Source organism: Merops nubicus, unplaced genomic scaffold (genome assembly GCF_000691845.1).
Source record: "Merops nubicus isolate BGI_N331 unplaced genomic scaffold, ASM69184v1 scaffold835, whole genome shotgun sequence".
Classification (NCBI taxonomy): domain Eukaryota; kingdom Metazoa; phylum Chordata; class Aves; order Coraciiformes; family Meropidae; genus Merops; species Merops nubicus.
Genome location: NW_008611401.1, coordinates 3,451 through 24,467, shown reverse-complemented (window position 1 = coordinate 24,467; position 21,017 = coordinate 3,451). Strand labels below are relative to the sequence as shown.

Sequence of the window (21,017 nt, the reverse complement as noted above, 5' to 3'; positions counted from 1 at the left end):
TTGCTTTTAGCTGTTACTTTTAAATTTCTTCTTAAACAGCCTCCTCATGTTAAGAGGTTTGACTTCAAACAGGCAGACTATTATTGCAGAAGACTTTTGGCCCTTTCATTCCTGCAATGATGATCAACTTCTAAGGGTTACAGAGCAGTCTATGTTAGTCACACTCAAACCCCATGCATGGTGTAGAAATAAATCAGAACTGTTTTGCTTTTAGGTTATCAAGTGTTTCAAGATTCCATCATTTATGGTATGTAAAGATTTAGTTTCTACACTATGCACTATCCAATATTTTATGCTTATTACACATACATGAGTACCTCAGAAGCCTTAATGCTGATCATATCCATAGGCTTTATAGGGCTTTCTTTTTCTCAAACCTTCTTCATATAGAAGAGGAAAAGATTTTTTGCCAGACTTTCAAAGATACACCTCCTAAGCAAGTTTTGAGCAAGCCAAGAGGATGCTGGGTTGGCATGGATACATGAACAGGATATACTAAGAAAAAACATATTTTCTTCAAAAAAGGTGTGCTCACAAAATGTAGCTCTCATTTATCAAAGGAAATTCTTACTTAATTTCAGTTTATTTCTGCCCAGAACAAGTGATTTTCTTAGTGGGACTGTTATTCTGTTCCCTGCACTTGCCAGGCATTTGTTTTAGGTCTCTTTACAGTCTGTCACATCTGATCAGAGCAGCAGACTAGAAGAGCTGTTTCAAAGGAACAGCTCTACTCCTCCTACATCAGGCCTATAAAAGTGACCTAACTCAACCTCAGCGTTTGCCATCAACCATAAAACATCCAGCCCTCACAGCCAATGAATAAAAATATTCCACTATAGCAACACTGAAATAAAAGCTGGCATGGCCATTTTCAGTTGCCTTCTTTTAATTATTAGTTTCTCTGCCTTTTCTACTTTCGGCTTTTTAAAAAGGAAAAAACACCCACATTTATAGGCTTGAAGACTAGTACTTCCACTTCCCAAGAACAGAAGCCTATTAATTCTGTCAAAAACTTCACTGGCAGAAATCAGGTTTAAACTTTTGAGAGGTGTCAAGAATGTTCAGCGAATTGAGCAATTGAGTTAGCCAGCTGCATTCCTGGAAGCTTTGGAACAGAAGGAATGAATCAGAAAACCAAATGAAGTGTGACTTACCCCTGACACTGGCTAAGGCAAAATGTGAAAGAAAATCAAAAAATAGATAAAATTGAATTGGTAAGGGAATACTAGGGATGGCTGTCTCAGAGCAAGTTAAACCAGCTATAACAGAAGCACAAGAAGAAAACATCTTTAGAAAAAGTGGAAAAATTCCTTCATTTTCTGTATTGCCAAGCTGTCAGGCAGAAAGCCATACAGGCTGGTCTTTTCAACCTCTTTCCTCTGACACACAGAGCTTTGCTCAGACTATGAACATTGAAGAATCATAGCATATGACTGTGCAATGGCAGTCATGAACACAGACAACAGAGTCATCAGCATCTTAACTGTTGTCAGTGCTGTTACAAGTTACACAACACTTTGCTCCTTCTGTCCATCACCAACTGACACTATAATAGCAAAACACACTCAACAAAATCTGCTATTACATGGTCAGCAAGGGAAGCTGCACACTTGAAGAAACATGCTGAGAATGAAGATAGTATTCTGTTAAGAGACATGTAGTTAAAGCAGCACCTTTATTTATAAACCATACCCTCCGTCACCTTTCCCAGAGCCCTATAAAAGCACTGGAAATGCCCAAACAACAATTAAAATATCACTATTAGAATGGTTTGGAAGGGACTTTAAAGGTCATCTTGTTCCAACCTTCCTGCCATAGTTGTTCCAACCTTCCTGCCATGGGCAGGGACCCCTGCCACTAGATCAGGTTGCTCACAACCCCATTCAACCTGGCCTTGAACACTTCCAGGGCCAGGGTGTCCAGCTTCCCTGGGCAACCTGCTTGAGTGTCTCCCCACTCTCACAATAAAAAATTTCTTCCTACTATCTAATCTAAATCTGCCTTCTTTCAGTTTGAAAACATTACTCCTCATCCTATCACCACACTCCCTGATAAAGAGGACCTACAGGAAAGATAGGAAGGGACTCTAAGTACTAGAAGGCCATGATAAGCCCAAAGCCTTCTCTTCTCCAGGCTGAATAATCCTAGCTCTCTCAGCTTATCTTCACATGAGAGGTGCTCCAGCCCCCTGATCATTTTCATGGTCCTCCTGTGGACCTGCTCAAGCAGGTCCATGTCTTTCTTATGTTTGGGGCTCCACAGCTGAATGGTGTTCCAGCCCCCTGCTCATCTTTGTGGCCCTCAGGTCCTTGTCTGTCTTATGTTGGGCTCCAGAGCTGGACACAGTACTCCAGATGGGGGTCTCGCCAGAGTAAAGGGGGATAATCCCCTCCCTCAGCCTGCTGGGCACACTTCTTTTGATGCAGCCCAGGATGTGATTGCCTTTCTGGGCTGTGAAATTGTTGGCTCATGTTCAGTTTTTCATCCACCAATGACCCCGAGTCCTTTTCTTCAGGGCTGCTCTCAGTCCATTCTCTGCCCAGCCTCTATTTGTGCTTGGTATTACCCTGACCCTGGTGCAAGACCTTACACTTGGCCTTGTTGACCTTCATGACAATACTATTTCATACATACATTTCAATTACAAACTGAATTTTTTAAAAAAAGAATATTACAAACAAAGCAGTATTTTAGCTCAGCAGTGAAATTCAGCCAGTTTCCAGGCTGAAATACAACACCCACTTATAGCAACACACAATAATTTAAATTAAGTAAGAAAAATCCCCACTTATCAAAACCTCTTGGTTAACTGTAGGTATAAAAATATTTAGCTATTCCTATCACAATTTATTTACACAGTGTTTAAGAGGGTGCTGTAAAAGAGTAAAGGTATTTTTCCTGGCTTATTTTTCTTCCTTAAGGCTCTATGTGAGGTAAAGTTCAAAGGTAGGGTAGATCTGAGGAAGCTTTCCATCCACCTCTGAGATAATGCAAAAAAAATAACAATATATCAAATATCTTAATTGAGTTAATTTTGGTAAACAACTTATACTCTTTTGATGTTCATACCACATAAGTAAAAAGATTTCCTTTAATTTGTGTCCCATTGTTCTTGTTATGTAGTTTTCCTTGCTTTGCAGCGTGTTGCTTTTTAGTAACTAGTTTAAAACTAATTAATTTTAATTATTTTTTCAAGGAAATTTTCCCTTCATCAGTTCAACTCACTTCAATATCGTCTCTTAAAGAACGCCAACCTGAACATAAGTAAATTACCTCCTGGTTCATCAATGTAGAAGGACACATCTTTTCTGTCTTTGTCTTCATCAATGTGATCATAAGTGATTTGTGGAACAGACAGGGCATTCTCTCCTGGGTTTATTACAGGTGCAGAACCATTACCACAGCCCAGTTTCCCTTTTCTTTTGGATCTTCTAGCCTGTGGTAGTAGAAATGGGATGATATCAGAAGATAGTATCAAAACCAGAAAAGTACATGTGAACTTCACTAGATAGCATACAACAGCTTGGCTGTAGTCTTTCATAAGTTCTATTTCAACATAAACATAGTCTTTGAACTATGAACTAGGCACTGTGCAGCCTTTTAAACGAAAGAAAATTTCACCTTTTACCAAAATTGCTGAATTAGGCACATGAGAAGATAAATCTTTCCTTCTTGCCTCCAAAGCTGAAGTTCTCCTGATTTTAGAAGCTGAAGAGACAACCTAATAAACACCCTACAACTGGTACAGAATGGAAAATGAAGGTTTGGATTCAACTGGTTCCAAGCAAGGCTGGTCTCCATCTGCATTTATAACTACAAGTGGCCAACACAACAGCCATTCATATACTGGCATGTACTACATGGCCTGTGCTGTCTGCCTCCTGGATGCTGCCACCACCTAGCCATATAAATACTGCTTCTCACCACACAGCATTTATTTCTAGTCTTCTGACTACTCTTGGGACTCTTTAGCTCAAGTCCCACCTGATTCTACCACTCATATCTCAAAAGAGAGACAGGAGGCATACTTGAACTTGCTGGAGGCTTAATATATCCACAAATAAGACTACTTGACTCAGTCTAAGCAAACCAATTCTTATTTTATTGCAGTCTGCTTTCAGTCTTTTGGAATTCATTCATTCCTTTCAGCTCTGTAGCAATGAAATGAAAGCACGTTCAAAAAAAAACAGGGCACCAAAAATGAGAGAAATGGGAATTTCTTGTAAACAGTGAATTTCTTGTAGACAGTGAATGCACCATCATGCACTGAAATATTTCTGAAGGCAAAGATTATGGGCTCTCACAGCAGAAAAAGAAACCAGGAGTTCTCTGGAAAACAAAAATGCTACAACATGCACAATATGATCAGTATCTATTTAAGTCTTTAAAATAATAGGCTAGGTAGAAAAAGAAAGAACTAATCTCCTTTGACAAGGGAAGGGGATCCACTGGTGAAAAATGAAAGCGTGATTACTATGTTCTTAAAATAGCATTAGCAGTTCATAGGGAAGTTCAAGTTTAATAATATATTAGGGAAATCCCTCTCACTAGAGAGAACAGAGGGAAAACACTAAGGAAACTAAAACCTGGGGTTTTTTTCCAGATCTCCTTCAGCAACACATGCTACCCAGCTTCATTTCAGCTTTACCCCTTTCCTCATGGTTTTTCTACCTCCAGTTATGAAGAAAGATAAGTACTTGAACAAGAATGTAGATACTCCTGTCAGCCACATGTTGAATGTGAAGATACATTTTTAAATCAGCTTTCTCCTTTCTTCCTGTATGAACCACCAGCAAAATGAATGCAAAATAGTCAAGTGTGATCATTGACTTACACTACACCCTTTGAGAAGGTAGAGGAGACTTCAAAACTGATAAAACAACAGAGAATTGGAATCCAGCTGACCACCAGGGTAAATATAAAATTAGAAGACACTTGTCCCTTGGGAATATTTTAAGGAAAATTAATCTAACCATGCTGTGGCATGAGGAAATCAGACGTCCCATTCTAAACGCCTTTCAGCTCTCACAATTCTTCGGATGATTCATAAGGATTTTGAACAAGTTATCCCAATCAAATTAAGAGCAAGAACAGACCAGAGCTCTGCCAACTCTGTTACCTGTTTTCTCAGGCTAGGGCTAGATGGCGCTGGTGTTTTTTTGGGATTCTGCACCGGTGATGTCACATAGATCTTCCATGTTGCTGTAGAACTGCAGGATTTCTCTGCTGCATAGCACCGCCACAGGGTCTGCAATGAAACCCCAAAGCAATAGCCTCAGTGAATAAGCAATCACTGCTGTCCTGCAGGACAGATAAGTCAGATTTTGCTGCAAATCAAACTGCCAGCAAAATCTTCAATCAATGCAAACGTGCTTCCAAGGGCTCCGCCAGCAACCGCTGTGCTGCAACACACACCACCAGGCCTAATAAAATACACTTCTCCCTCTCAATAACTGTGGTGAGTGTAATTTGTACCAGGAAACAAAAACTCAGCACACTGTGATCTCGAGTATGCTCTTTGTAGCATTCTCCTTACAGGCTGGGGTCAACCCTGCCCACAGCAAAACAACAACAAAACACCCCAGAACCAAACCACAAAACAAAGAGCCCTCCTAGGGAGCACCCAGAAGCATCACAGCACACTGCTGTTTCCCTTTTTCTGCTGCTGCATATTTTATATTATCATATAGAATGTTATGCTGGGGCATTTTTCTAAACTGAGGTGTGTGCATTCATCACCTCAGGGCCGGGCAGATGCACAGAATCTAAGAGAATATTTAAAAAGGTAGAAATTTAAGATCATAACACAGATTTTATTTTATTTCATTTTACTGTTTCACTCAATAGATTCACTGCATCCTGTCAGTGTCATTATGCCTGTGAATACTGGGTTAGTAAAGCCTTATGCTCACTCATAAGGGAGGTGATAAGGCAGCTATCTAATTCTCCCTAGTGACTTAAATCAATCAAAAAGACAAAGGGATTAAATACAAGTTGTAGATTTATAATAAAGTTTAGTAACTGTGATTCTCAGTATTTTAACTATGAAGCCACAGTCCCTTTCTAATACTTTCCTAAAGTACTTTACTGTTAGGGGTCTTACCTGAATTAGAGAAGCTGCAGCTGGGATTTGTCTATTGAAATGCTTCTGACGTTGCTTCTGCTGTACTTTCAGGGCAAAACCAGACCCCAGGATACCCTAAATATAAACAAAACTGCTAGTTAGACTCCAATACAGCTTCACGTGCCTAAACTAAATACTTAACACACAAAAGTAAACAGATAGTTTAGAAATGACTTTCCTAGGAAAAGTTCTGATTTTTTAAATGTCCACAGTGACAAAATTCTATTTATTCCAACAAATAAATCTGAAAAGGAGCACACTGATCTTGGCATCATGTAACTTCAATAAACAACATGTTTATTGCTGCAGTCTACACAGTGACATTCCAAAAGCAATCCTACACAATGGTGGGAGAAGCAAATGCCAATGTCACATGACTGATCTACAGCTATTCTTTGCACTTATTTTTAGGTCCTTGCCAAAAAAAAAGGAAAAAGAAAAAAAAAAAAAAAAAACCCAAAAAAACCCCAAACCCCACAACTAAAGCCAGAACACTAGTTGATTTTCCAGGTAAACCGAGCTAAGAAGCCAAAGATATACTTTATAATATCAGCATTTCTGTTAAAATGGAGAGTTATTGAAGAAATATTTTGTCTTTTGTAATTGTTTTGATGAAGTTGTCTTTGTTTTCCCCCCAGTCATTTATCTGAAGATCCAAAAAGCCCAAAGATACTTTATAGTACCATATAGAAAAGTAGATGCAGTTTCCTAGATCTCCATTTCAAGACAATGTTCTTATAGGACACAAAATTGTTCTTAGATAATCACAAAATAGCAGAAACAAAGGAAGTTTCACGTCTAGCAACAACACGTTTACTAGAAAAGCTCCTCTCCTTTTCTTAACTTCATAAAACAGCTTCAGTTCTTCAAGTAGTGAAATTTATTCACACCTATTTTCTATGCCACATCTCTGTAAAGTGACTGCAGTAAAAGATACAGCAGTTTCATTTGTGTGTGTGCACAGAGACACACAAACATGCACCTGAGGATGTGGGCATGCATATTCTGAAGCAACACCTAACCCCATTGTCTCCTGTCAAAGGCACCAATTTAAAACCATCTAGTCCAAGTTCAACAGACACCTTCATGAAGTGATCCAAGCTCTACTCACCGCTGGCAGGGCGAAGAAAGATATGGCAAACACTGAAAAGCAGGAAGCTATTGTCTTCCCAATCCAGGTCTGGGGAACTTTGTCTCCATAACCAATTGTTGTGACCGTTACCTAGGGCAGAAACAAAGATCTGATTCACTGCACTGTGGTGCCTTTTTTTCTCCTAAAAGCAGGAAAAAAGAAACATAAAAAAGTAGAGAAGCACTGGGAGATGCAAGTGCATGAACCCAAAACACTATTGATCCATAAGGAAAGCACAGGAATACACTGAACATCACTGCAAATTTATCTTGTTTCTTCCTAAACCTCCAAGGATTGGCCCCATGGTCCTGAAACCATAGGTTTGGAGTTCTGCTCTTCTTAAACTATGGTTCCACAAGGTTGAGAAGAAAGCCTTGAAAGGACTGACTTGCACACAACCAATGCACACGCATCATCCACACTCTGCAGTCAGAGACACCAGCTGCACAAGGGTAAACCATGCCCTGGGCATGCAGGAACCAAAATGGACAGAACAACAACCCAGTTGGAACATCACAGCAAGAGGAAGAACGTACAACCATTCCAGGATTTATCTCCCAGAGAAAACAGGCCTCCAAAAGCTAAATACAGCTGAGCTCCACGCTCAGCCTTTTTTCCTCCCCCCACAAATACAGTTCTTTGCCACTAACATTGCATTTAAACCACAGTGTGCACCATACTACTGTACCTGGATCAGCTCATTGCTTATCAGGGTGCAGCAAAGGCCAGGTGATCCCTAAGGGATGGGGAGCCCAGAGTCAAGGCAGATGACACAGCCTGCAGGACACTGTCAGGACCCAGTCTCACAGAACCCACTCAAAAATGATGCTGAAAGAGCATCCAGGTCCAACCAAAAGTCCAGATTTTAAGACAATGTCACAGCAATGAGGCAGGTCCACCATCAAGCCAGAAAGTCCATCCACAAGTCAGGATAAGAGCCAGTGGTCAGCACATGGATCCACAGGGATGAGGCAAAGCCAAAATATCAGCCCATGACTTAAAGTCAGGCTCATAGGACTTCAAGGCCAGAAGTAGGTACAATTGAGCTAGAGAACACCTCTCTGCTAGCAGAGTGCTGAGCTTAAATAGAGCCCCTGAGCATGGGTGGAGGCCACAGGTGATGCTGGCCAAGCACCACCTCAGGGCTGTGAGAACAGCCTCCCCTCTCAGCAAGGCACATCCTCACACAGGTCTGCCATCAGCAGGAGCTTGCTCTAGGGGGACTAAATCACTGTGAAGGTGCTGTACCACCCCTGAAAAGCTACAGAGGCAGGGAGGGCCTGAACAGGACAGAGGTCCTGCTGACCCCCAGCAGGCTGGAAGAGAGCTCATTAGCAGCCCAGTGCTGTAGTGGGCATCAGAGTCCAGGTGAAAGCTGATCCATCACAAGGGTTTGTAATGTAACAATAGCTTCAGCACCCTGGGGCCAGCTCCACAGCTGGATATACTCACAGGCAGTGGCTGTGTCCAATAAAGAATGTAAATCATACAGCAACATCAGAATGATGACACAAGTCTAAGGTTGAGCATGGAAGTCAGCCCATAGGCTGAGCTCCAGAACACCAGATCCTGACTGAACTTCTGGATCTGAAGAAGAAAGCTTCTGGTGAGGAAAAGAAGAATTATGTCACCAATACCAATTGCTGGGAAGAGCTTTGAGTAGAAATAGGTATTTCTATGTGGGGGCACCAGACCTAAACCCTGTCTCATTCCCTTCACTTTGTCTTGAATGGTAACAGAAATGCAGCAAAAACAGTCTTAAAGGAACATGAAAATCTACACTGACCACAAAAGAGGATGTGGAAATACTGCCTTCTATGGGAAAAGCTGCTAATAAATAAATACTTAGATATTATGCAAAAATAGGCTTTTCAGAAGAAACTATCAGCAATACAAGCATGGTAAAAATATATTTCCTTCCTTTCTCAGAGCAGGTCTGTAGAGAGCTGGAAGGAAGATTTTCAGGGAAAAAATTACCAACTACTACAGAACTGAGCTTTTCCAAGTAAAAAAAAAAAAAAAAAAAAAGACTTATGTTTATTCATCACGAATTTCTCACTTGATGAAGTCAACATTGTAGCATCTATATCCTCTAATGAATATTGTTATTTTTAACTGCAAACTGCTCTCAGCAGTTCTGTCTTGCCAGGTGTTTGTCCAGATTTAACGTGGCTTGCCCCTGAAGTGATTCAGGTGCTGTGTACCACCACCAGTACAAACAGATGAGTTTGCCAGCCCCCCAAATTAAACCAGACCCACCCAAAACTCAGCTTTGAAGTGCAGTAGGCTAGTGGGGAATGAAGGAAGTTAAAGCAGGATTTCTTTAACAGAGCCTCAGCTCCTCAGTGCACCCAGATGACCCCTTAAAGTCTGGGATTTTCCCTTCCTTTGCCTTTCTTTTTTCTTATGAAAGGCTTCTTGGTTTTCTGTGGGCTGGTTGGTTTGGGTTTTTGTTTTGTTTTGGGTTTTGTTTTTTTTTTTTAGTTCTCCAGTGCTCAGCTCTTAAAAACAAACTGCAGTAATGTTGAGCTGCCTTCGTGTTATGAGGGAAGACAGCATGAAAGCTGTAACCACAGAAAAATTATTTTCCACCTCTACAGCAGGCTTTTAGCTGGCAGACTCCTGCAGGTGCCTGAACATGTCTCAGAAGGTTTCTAGCTTAAGAGAGTTCCTTCTTGGTAATCTAATCAGTGCATAGAAGTATGTGGAAAGGATTATAAATAATGTAATTCTCTGGCTTTCTTAATCACAACCAGGATCTTTTTCTACTTGTATATCAAAAGTTATTACCTATTTGCTCAGAGAATATTTAATTACTAGGCTTTGGAAAATGACACCTCCTTTGTAACATAGACTTTTACTATGGCAAATTACCACAGGTATGTGCATACTCATAACCCTCATAACCAGCAGCAAGAGATGAGCATAAAAGGACTGACAGAAGAGAAGCCTCATACATGCCCATCTTCTTTCCTCAAGGAATAACACCCAGAAAGGACAGGAAAACAGCTGGGACATGGGTTGCAATTCTGGCAGATTGACAGTGCTGTTGGCAATGCACGTGTTCTAGTATGCTAGAACTTCTGAAAGTGGCTTCATATAAAATACCACAAGCCTTTGACATGTCTTTGCAGTTTAACCTATGTGTCTACCAGATCTGGGTGAAACAACCTCGCATTTAACTGGAGCAGGTGAATGTAGTTAGCATTTAAATCCAGCTCACTTTCATTCTTTATTTTCCCTTTTCTTCATATTTAAACCTTTCGGGTCACTTGTATGAAGTTCAGCAAGCTTGCACTTTCTACTCAAAGCAAAATGTTACCTATAATACACTCTGGGGTTTGTCAGACACATCAGACTTTCAAATACTTGCTACCAAGATTTTTTTTTTTTTTCCTGTGGTTCAGTTTTAAAAGGCAAAAGCGAAATCAAATTTCACTCCCTAGTAGCTCCACATCTGTGTTTTTGTGTTACAGAAGATGTGAAAAGAAAAAGAAACTGATTCACTTTGTCCTTTGTCACTGTTCCCAGCTGTGAACTGCACCTGCACCGTGACTCACTAATGCTGAGGAGGCCTAGACATCTGAAAAGCTTGAACAACAATTTAAACAGTGTTCTTCATGTGCCTCACGCAGCTAGAGAAAGACAAAGCTGATTTTATCTTGCCTTTCCACAAGATAAGTTAAGTTTGGGAAAAAAAAAACAAAAAACAAAAAACAATAAAACTCATTGAACACTTTGGAACATATAGTTTTAAATACAGATTCCAAGTCATCAATCTCAACAAGGTAAAGTAATGCCCTTTTTTAACTTATCTGTTGGTCTTCATAACTGACTGCCTTTTAAATTCCATATGTCCAAAATATTAACAGAATATGCCTGTATAAACACATCCTGATTTTTTGACCTTAATTTTTTATTATTTACTCAAATCAAGGCTGTAACTTATAGCATTTAAAAATATTTTGTAATCTAGATCTAAACTTTGATTGCAACATGTAAAGCAAGCTCTAGATAACTAGAGCTAAAAAAAAATATAAAATAGAAAGGTAAAAAAGGTCCACTGGCTTCACATGGAAGTTTTATTACATGAAAGAATAACCTGTGCATGAAAGTACATGGGCAGAACTGGATGCTAAAAACCACAGCTAGTTCCCAAACTGATGGCTGAAAAGATTTTGTTTGTTTGTTTTGCTCTGTGCCTTGCTCCTCTCAGCTTTATAAGGAAAGATGTTCCCTTCTTCCCTCCCATTCACATTTGATTTGGGGTATTTCTGGCCTTTTGCAGTTACAGGCGTAGGAATTACTTGATTTTGCTGAGCAAATTGCCATCCTTCAATGATTACATATTAACTTAAGACCTCCTTACTTAAAAAACTCTATGCTTTCCATTTCTTTCACTGGTGTCATTCTAATTCTTGTGGTCCTACAAACCCCTATGGAACTTCACTGTGCCAGAGGAGTTTATGACATGTTCCTCATAGATTTAGCTAACTAGCACAAAACTTTTATGGGAGCCCCTACTGCTGCTGAACTTCCCACAAGCAGCCCCACTCTTAATTAGACATACTTCAAAGACTATTCAGTGAGATCATTAATAAATACAAAACCAGTAGCTGTGTTCCACTGTCCTCAATCATTTAAACACTGGTATTTGAGCTGAACTGCTCAAATAATAGCAGAAGAAGTGAGCCTGTGTTTGTTTTCTTAAAGTAGACATGGGGTTGGGGCATCCTTCATAATGTCAATTACACCCTGATTTTTTTACTTTGGCTTCTAAAGTGTGGCAAGATCTGTGCTTCTGGGACATTTATTCCTTTTCTCTACTAGAAAGAAGTTATCTCATGTCTATAGCCATGAGGGTTTACATTCTGAAAATTTTGTCATGTCATATTGAGGACTTTAACAAGTGATTGTTACATGGGCTAGTTCATGGTTGTGTCTCTTCCCAGCACATTATCTAATCAGGTCCACCTAGCCATTTAGTGCATTTTTTTCTTTTTTACTAGATTCTTCTTGATTTGTACTGTTTTGCACAAACATAGGTGATACTCTGCAAGTGAAATGAATACCTGACAACCTAATGACAGGAATTTAATGGTTAAAAGATGATTATACTAAACCACTTAGAAAGCAGCAACTCAGGCTACATGTAATATAATCTGTATACTTCACTAACGTGAAGGTTTATGCAGAATCTAAGGACTAGATACATATATCTGCTAGGAACTTTTTGTCTTTCTTTCCAGATTTACCAATTTATTTGGATGCAGGTAAACAATTAGTTTATGGCCCAATAACTACATTGGCATTTTTGAAGTCTATCATCTAAGAATCAGTCTAGTTTATTGTGTTTCAAATCACTCTTGAAATATATCCTTCTCTCCCTGGAATATGGTGGCTCTGCATCTATTCTAGTCCTCTCATTTTTCTCTGTCACTAACACTGATGTGATAGATCTCATTGGCTTTGTCATGAGACAGCCAAATCTTACGATAGATGAGGTTCTCTAGTGGAGAAAAGGGACCACAAGAGAAGAGATGGTTTCTGCAACAGCTAATCAGGAAGGAAAGCATCAGTCACAGTGAGAATCATTGTGAGAAGAGCTGTATGAAAGGAGTATGGGAAAAAAATCTACTCTCTTAGTCTGTACATAGCTATCTGTTCCTTTTACCACTGATTCAAAATCTCAGTTTCCCCTTAATGATATTTTTTTCCTTAGTTAACCCAAATGTCTGCACTGACCCTGACTGATGATTGATCCAAAGTAGTTGATGAATTTGAGGAGATTTGCCACTTGCTTTTGATGGCACTATTTAGCTATAAAGTGAACCATGGAATTGAAATAAAACCAGACCAACAGGAATCTGTAACCTGCATCAAGGTCTGCCTTATTACCAAGAGAGTGAGCTGTACAAAAAAAAGGATTTTTAAAAAATAGCCATTAATCTAACATCCACATATAGAAGGTACTTTCAAAGTTAAGCAACTTTTGCAGATAACTAAGTAGATATTAATAGAAAGTGGTATAGGTTTTGGAGAACATTTACACTCTTTGAAATGTGGATTTCAAAGTGGACTTTTTGTGTCCGTATATATTCAATGTCTTGTGCCAAGGACTTGCTATCATGCTTTCACAATTATGTTTCATATAGAAGGTACTTTCAAAGTTAAGCAACTTTTGCAGATAACTAAGTAGATTTTAATAGGAAGTGGTATAGGTTTTGGAGAGCATTTATACTCTTTGAAATGTGGATTTCAATGTGACTTTTTGTGTCTGTAAATATTCAACGTCCTGTGCCAAGGACTTGCTATCATGCTTTCACAATTATGTTTAACATGAAAATAATCCTGCTGGTTCTATTATATTTTTTCTTGTGTCCTTTTTAAAAGATTATCAAGCTTCCCTACATTTTACAAAGAAGGAAATGCCAGATTATTCCAAAACATCACGACTTCAGCAGAAAATCTTGTGCCCTACATTTGTGCACATGTTTTGTTAGTAAAGACTTACCACACCCCACCAAAGGGCATCAGCATAGCTGGAGAAACCTGTCTTTCCATCCTCATCAACTGCATCCTTCTCAGCAAGATAAACAAAATAGGATGAAAAAATTAATCCCAAGAATCCAATGTACAACGTGGTTATGAGTTCCTGTTAAAAGATAAAGCAAACGAGCATGTAAGGTTTACATCATATATATTCTATCATGGTAAAACATTAGAAATATCTGGGGCTTATTGCTTTACAGTAGAAAAATTGTTATATTTCAGGTATAAAATTTGCTTCCAGTAAAACAGGTAGTTCAGTGACCTGTTTCCTAATTATATCAGACTAAAGAATTAAAAAAACCATCATTTATAGAAGATCACTTGAACACCTAAACGTAGGGTGGGACATCTCTCCTGTTTTATGTAGTGTGAATGGGAATCATTCAATTTAACTGTCCACTCAAAATGGCAAAGGTTAATACATTTCAAAAATAGCAAATCAGCTTTAGAAATGCACTTTATGAACAGCATGCTAAAATAACAGTTAAGAAATAACAAGCATGTCTTGTTCATGACTATAGCTGAGCCATGAGCTTGTGTATCTGATATTTAGCTTGCTTAAGACTGAATATTGATGCTTTAACAGTTTCAAGTAAAATCTTAAGTAGAGGTAGGTGTAACCTCCACTTCAGCCCTGGAAAACAAAGAGTAGTTGAATCTAGGCCAGTTTATTATAAGGGACTTATACAGGATTGTTACAATCTTCAGGAAAAACTTCCTTTCCCTTTCCCAAGAGCTTTCTGGGCAAATGTAGCCCTGGTACCTAGTAACTTCATTCAGCAGCAGGAACTACATACATTCTTCCTTCTGCTCTAGCACTAATGAAAAAATAAATTCAGAAAGTTTCTAAGCGATCTTGGCACAAAGCAAAGTAGGTAGGTTTTTTTCTCTCATCATTCAGTAATGACCTAAATAATGAAATTTGATAGTAGCATTTTTTGCACATGGGCAAGTCTTTTAATCTAAGCTTTAACTTTAAGAGGAAGTAAAACTTGGGGTTTCAGTAGTTCAGATTTCTATGTTGGTCATTCTTTTCTTATCTTTTTCTCCAGTGATAACGGTACACTGTGTACTTGCTAATATGACTTCAATGCTCTGACAAGTTCTTTGTGTTTACATATATAACTGGCTACTTGCATTTCTCTAATTTTTATTTTCGTTGCCTACACAATGTTTTTTCAATGCCAGATGAAACTGTTTAACACCCATGACTATAATTTCAGTGATCCATAGAAAACTACAACAGGAATGGAGACTAATTCTTGTTGCCTTCTTACAAATAAAACACTCTGCCTTCATCTCCAGTAGATTTCACACTTTCTTCCACATCAAGAAAAGTCTTTTAGCTATATTTGGCATTTTGCTTGCAGTTTAGATATTAATAGACTTTACATGTTATTGAGGAATAGCCATTACTGCTTTCAATTTTGTCTCAGAGGACACAGAGAGTAGATGATAATTTGAACACTTCTGTGTTAAGTGCTGGCCTTAAAACTTGTAATTTATATGATTTTTTAATAGCTAGGAACTTTAGAATAAAGAGCACTGCCTCATACAAATTACTATTTTCAGCAAGGACTTTAAGATACATATATGCAAAGGAAACAGCATGAACAAAAACTACATGTGCACAAAGATAAATATAATATTGTGTGACTTGAGTCAACATGTTTTTTTCAACTTAGATTTATATTTTCAGTTACAGCAAGGATGACACACTATAAAATTCAACACTTAGGAAAAATACAAGAAACTCCCACATTCACAACTCATTAGTAACTCCCTCCTCAAAGCAGTAGAAGACCTCACAAAGCAAGGTGAGGAATAACTAAAACTAATTGAGAGGCTTACAGGCTGGAGTTGGATTGACGACTAACAGTTTTTCACTAAACTGTGTGATTTTTCCATGTTTTTCCACCACCACATGATATTGACTCATGTTTTGTTGCTTTTGGAAAAAAAATGCCTGTATAAGGTGAACTTGCTGAAAATAGAAGAGCATCTTAGCCAAATTTGGCGTGAGTGAGCTAATACTATACGTAAAATTCTGAAACACATGGAAATTGTTGGTCACAACTTCAGTAAGGTCTTCTGGGTCCACACAGGTCCAAGTTTAAGGGTCCCATTTGTTCTGAAAGAGCACCAAACTCGACAAATAAATGAGGACTGTACTCTCCCTGTAAAGAAAAAGCAGCTGAGGTGTTTTTGTTTGGAGACTGGACAGGAATAAAGGTTCCATTTTCCCTTCAATTTGGTACCCTGCAAGGGTTTCAGCTGCCCTTGTCCAATGTCAATACAGAACTGTGTGTTTGATCTTTGCTTTTTATTAATGTGTTAGTGGGTGATCTGCTTTGACAAGTACTACAGATCTGTAGAGTTTTATATATCACCATAATCACTTCTTTGGATTAGCAGAATCTCAGGTGTGTTTATTCATAAATTCCTTTCTCCAAGGGTATTTTTTTTTCCATTTAAATCCTTGAACTTATTTACATTTAAAACTTAAGTGTTATATTTTGGAGATAGTATTTCCAGATTCTTGACTAAAACTCTGAACACACATAGGAAAAAATTCTCTCATGCACCTCTATCAGTCAGGTTAGCAAATTTTGAGAAAGTGTATTTGGGTATCAGCTCTTCCCTAGCTAGATATCTAGGCAATGCAACCATAAAAAGTGATGACCACATAGACTTGGAGCATTAAAGGTCATCCTGTTGTATGGGAGGAAAATAGGTTTAATACTAGAGTACTTTGGAGTGCATCAGTGCTGCACAGCCATTGTGACATAAAATTTTCTACAGTACACATTAAATTAATATTTTAGATTAATTACCTCCCATTCTCTGTTCAGTACAACAGTTTTCTAAATAGCAGACGAAGCAATGTCTGTGTGGAAATCTACAGCTATTTGTCAATATCTGGAGAACAAATATACACTCACAAGCAGTAGGTTAAAGAAACATCCTTACAAGTCTTCTATAAAGAGCTCAGCATTAGCCCTCCACAGTATTGTACAATATGCAAGATTTAAAGGCTAATGATAAAAATTTAATACTACGCCCTTGAAAAAGTAATTCTTCTTGCACATTATCATAACATAATTAGTTTATTTATAGAACTGATTAGAAAATTTCTTTGTTCAGGGAGAGAAAATGGTATTATTTAAATAATTGACTTGTTCTATCATGGCTTTTCCACTAGTATTTGTTTTTTCCACTGAACAACCAATCTATAAATCCATCTACTGTGAAGGCACTGGACAGTATTTGCAATATGAAAGGCAGCTCACGTAACTCACATAAATTATATTACAAATATTAAATTATATTAAAATGTAATAAATTATATTGAATTATATTGAAGGGTATATATATTTAAGCATAACACCAAACAGCACAACACTTAATTTCCAGAAGAACCACTGATGCTGATACCACCAGCCACTGACCTGAGGTAAGCAACAGCATTTCCATTTTCATAGAATCATAGAATCATTTAGGTTGGAAGGGACCTCCAAGATCATCAAGTCCAACCATTGAGCCATTAGGGCTCTAAAGTCCTCTGCTAAAACAGGTCAGAATCTGTCAGGGTTGGAAGGGACCACAAGGATCATCCAGTTCCAACCCCTCTGCCATGAGAAGTAGAAAGAAACACACGATGGATTTTTAAAGTATTTTTTCTCTTGCAACAGTAGCCGTTTATTTAAACCAGACTAGGATTTGAAGTCCATGAAAAGAATAGGATAAAGTAAACCAAATGCTGTGGATCTTTAAGACCTAGTACCTGACGATGTATGAAAACAACTGATCCCAAGAGTCTCCAGGTGCCACCCTGTCGATCGACATGCAGCATGCGAAGGATCTGGAGAAACCGGATCCCCCTGCAGGAAGAGGGAGGCATTAAATCAGACTGCTGCTTGAGAACAAACAGCACTGCTCCAGCTAGACAGAGCTGACCATGTTCACCAGCACACTGCCCTGTCAGAAAACTCTGCTAGCACGGCTGAGGTTGTGTCTCAGACTTGAGGCATCTCAGTGGGCAGCATGTTTAGATCACCTTTCATTATATTCGGATGTATTCAGAAATATTGACTAAGATGACAGTTAAAACAAAAAGTCTAAAATATATGCTTTCAAACCCTGAGGAAACTTGCATGTTTTACCTGATTATGATTGTCAAATGCTTCCTTTCCAAGCAAAACCAATGCTTCAAGCCTTGCTAGCACGAATACGAGCAAACTTTATTCTCTATTTGCCAAAAGCAGAATGTGACTCAAACATGGTATTACTGAAGCACTTTTTCTGGAAATTAATTTGTTTAAATTTATCTATTTTTATTTATATAATTGGAAACAGATACAGTCCTATGTGATTTTAGGACAATAATTGAATCATAAACTCCAAATATTTTCAACAACAACAAAAAAAATTATCCATATAGTTCTTCAGCACAGTTTTATTCAATGGATATATTTCATTTTAGTCACCCTTTGCAGGATTAGCTGCCTGCCTACACTCAAGGTACTGTCTTATCAAAAATAAAATAGGCATATAGTTCTTCAGCACAGTTTTATTCACTGGATATATTTCATTCTAGTCACCCTTTGCAGGATTAATTGCCTGCCTACACTCAAGGTACTGTCTAATCAAAAATAAAATAGGGAAGAGCAGGAAAGGATGAATGTTGAGTTCATCTATATAAAAATTTTTCACTACAAGTATTTTTATTCCTCCTTTTAGCTCCTTACAACCTTGTTTCTGGTGGTTTTGGTTTTTAATTCAATTTTATTATTTCAGTTCCATTTTTCTGGGTTACACCAATAGGCAGAAAACTCAGCATGGTGCCATCCTTCAGTCCCTGGTGTTACTCAAGGCTGGGCAAGCATATTGTTTTCTGAAAGATTCAACTTCTCCTTCATTCAGACAGCAGGTTGTTTGAGCTTTCACAGCTAGCAGCCAGAAGATTAAATGCTTGTCATTTTTTTGGAAAGCACACAATAATCCTGAGTATCAAATCACATACAGGTGACTAGGTATATGAACATCATGTTTTGTTCTTTCTTTGATAGGCCATTGGAATAATAATTTTAATTAGCTGCAAACTTTAAAATATCCACTTAAAAGCTGCTAATTAAAACATGAGTCTAAGAAGAATGACAAGATTTGTAAAATCTAGCAAACATGTGAGCACCAATAGACTTATGTAATGTAATAGCTCATTAGTTGCTTGTGTCAGGGGAGGAGAGATTCACATGTAGCTCCTCTGCACAATTATTAGACACATCTCTTCATGCCTTGACCTAATGGTGGTCCTTGATTTCCCTGTGTCAGTTGTATCTGAGATGGTTATGGCTATGCTACTGCCAGGTGCTGGCATGCATGTTTTAGGCTGGCAGTTTTACAAGTGAAAATTTAACAAAACAAGATGGTGAACAAGAAACTCCAGGTACACAGCCTCTGAACATGCACAACCCGTTTCCTCTGAAAAGAGAGAAGGAATCGGTTGGAAACACCATTTTTATCAGTGTGGTGAACTTGGAAAGGACAGAAAGCTATAGGACTCTGCTGTGAGCTCTGCAGTGCTCCCAGATTTCAGTCTCACTGGTTGCCACTGGGATCATAATGTCAACCCATCATACCTTGTGGGCCTGTAGCTCGCAACTTCATTCTACTAGAAAACAACCTAACATGGGTTCACCCATCTTTCTGGGATTGCTGGGATTTAAGGAAGGTCCAAAGAGGACCATAGCAGTATACCTCCTTAAAAGCAACAAAGGCAAGGCCAAGGGGAGTAACAACACTGCAGAGACATGGGTTAAGCTTCTCTGGCAGAAAGCACCTTGAGCTGTATGACAGTGACTATGTAATTTAACAGCAGGAAAGGCTGCACTGAGCCCAAAGACACCTGGGTTCACATAGAAACACCCAGAAGGCCTTTTCACTTAAGTTCTTCCTACTTTTCTCGTTAAAATAAACAAAATATTTGGAATTTTCACATTCACACTCCTCCTACATGAGCTGATAAATCATATTCATGTTGCTTGTGCAAATCTATCACCATGTAAGGATTAATGATCTATGGTAATACTTACCTTAAAAATACTTTATACATGTAGTTCCCTCAAGTGTTCATCTACTCAGCTAGACAGTTTAGACAGTACTGTACATTGTCACTTCCCAGTGCTTACTGGAAATCAGAGGCTTGTGACAAAACATCCAGCACATCTTGCAAGTTAAATTAGGAATGGGAAGTACATCTACTCTACTTATCATTCCTTTCTTCTATGTGCCCACTTTACTTCCCAAAACAAGCTTACAGTACTTCATGTAAGCTGAACAAACATTGTAGACATCAAATGTTTCTGGTTTATGTATGGTATGAGTTACTTGTGCCAAACAAACCCAGAAAAACATAATTGCTCTTTAAACAAAGTAATTACTCATACTCAGAAAGTACCGAGTTAAGTGCTGTCTGGATTACTTAAATAAACCAATACTCTCTAATACTATTTTATCTCAGAAAGAGAAATGTTTGATGTTTCGTGTAGGACATAATGTTTCTTCATTTTTTTTCCTCTTGGCTTCATCATTTCCACCATTCTTTATACACCTTGCTTCTGTAGTCTTGTTTCCCAGTCAGTGACCAAGCACAACAACACACACTCTTCCACTGTCCAGTATATAATGAGCCTTCCTATATTAGGCAAATTACATATGCATCTAATTCAGAAATTAGGAAATTATATATCTAATAATATCTATAGCTGTGAAAAGCTGCAGTCACTAAAGGAACATACCTTATTGCAGAGGTGGCAAACACCTGCCCATTAGATCCTATGCTCAGAACAATAATTGAGGCTACTACCACAATTAGATCTGTTAAAAAAAAAAAAAGTATTAAAAGTTAACTCTCAGCACTGAAACACACAATAAATACAGACTGAGGAAAGCACTTTAAAAAATGAAATTAAGTTAGCTCCAATTTGGTGGGCACTGAGTTAAAGTAGCAGTTTCACATCAAAAAAAAAGAAACACAACGACTAGAGTTTCTTCCATGATGAATTTAATAATGGAAATTTTAAAGATCCTGACAGATCAGGCAGCTTAGCACTGAAACAACAAGGGCATATGAACAACCTAGAAATGAAACCACATTTTGGCTCAAGGTTCTCGGTTAAAGAGGGAAAGTAAGGGTTTATTTCTATCAAT

General features: G+C 38.3%; 1 protein-coding gene across 1 annotated transcript in view; it reads right to left on the bottom strand.

Moving 5' to 3' along the window:
- The window catches only part of KCNQ1 (potassium voltage-gated channel, KQT-like subfamily, member 1), a gene marked incomplete at its 5' end in the record, with an annotated part of 45,418 nt that extends 24,734 nt beyond the window's left edge, over positions 1–20,684 (bottom strand). The window contains 7 exons of the mRNA XM_008941189.1: positions 3,274–3,436; positions 5,120–5,248; positions 6,104–6,199; positions 7,236–7,346; positions 13,771–13,911; positions 17,593–17,689; positions 20,606–20,684. Of these exons, the coding sequence (XP_008939437.1) occupies positions 3,274–3,436; positions 5,120–5,248; positions 6,104–6,199; positions 7,236–7,346; positions 13,771–13,911; positions 17,593–17,689; positions 20,606–20,684 (816 nt within the window). The remainder of the gene's footprint in view (positions 1–3,273; positions 3,437–5,119; positions 5,249–6,103; positions 6,200–7,235; positions 7,347–13,770; positions 13,912–17,592; positions 17,690–20,605) is intronic.
- Between the last annotated feature and the right edge of the window lie 333 nt (positions 20,685–21,017).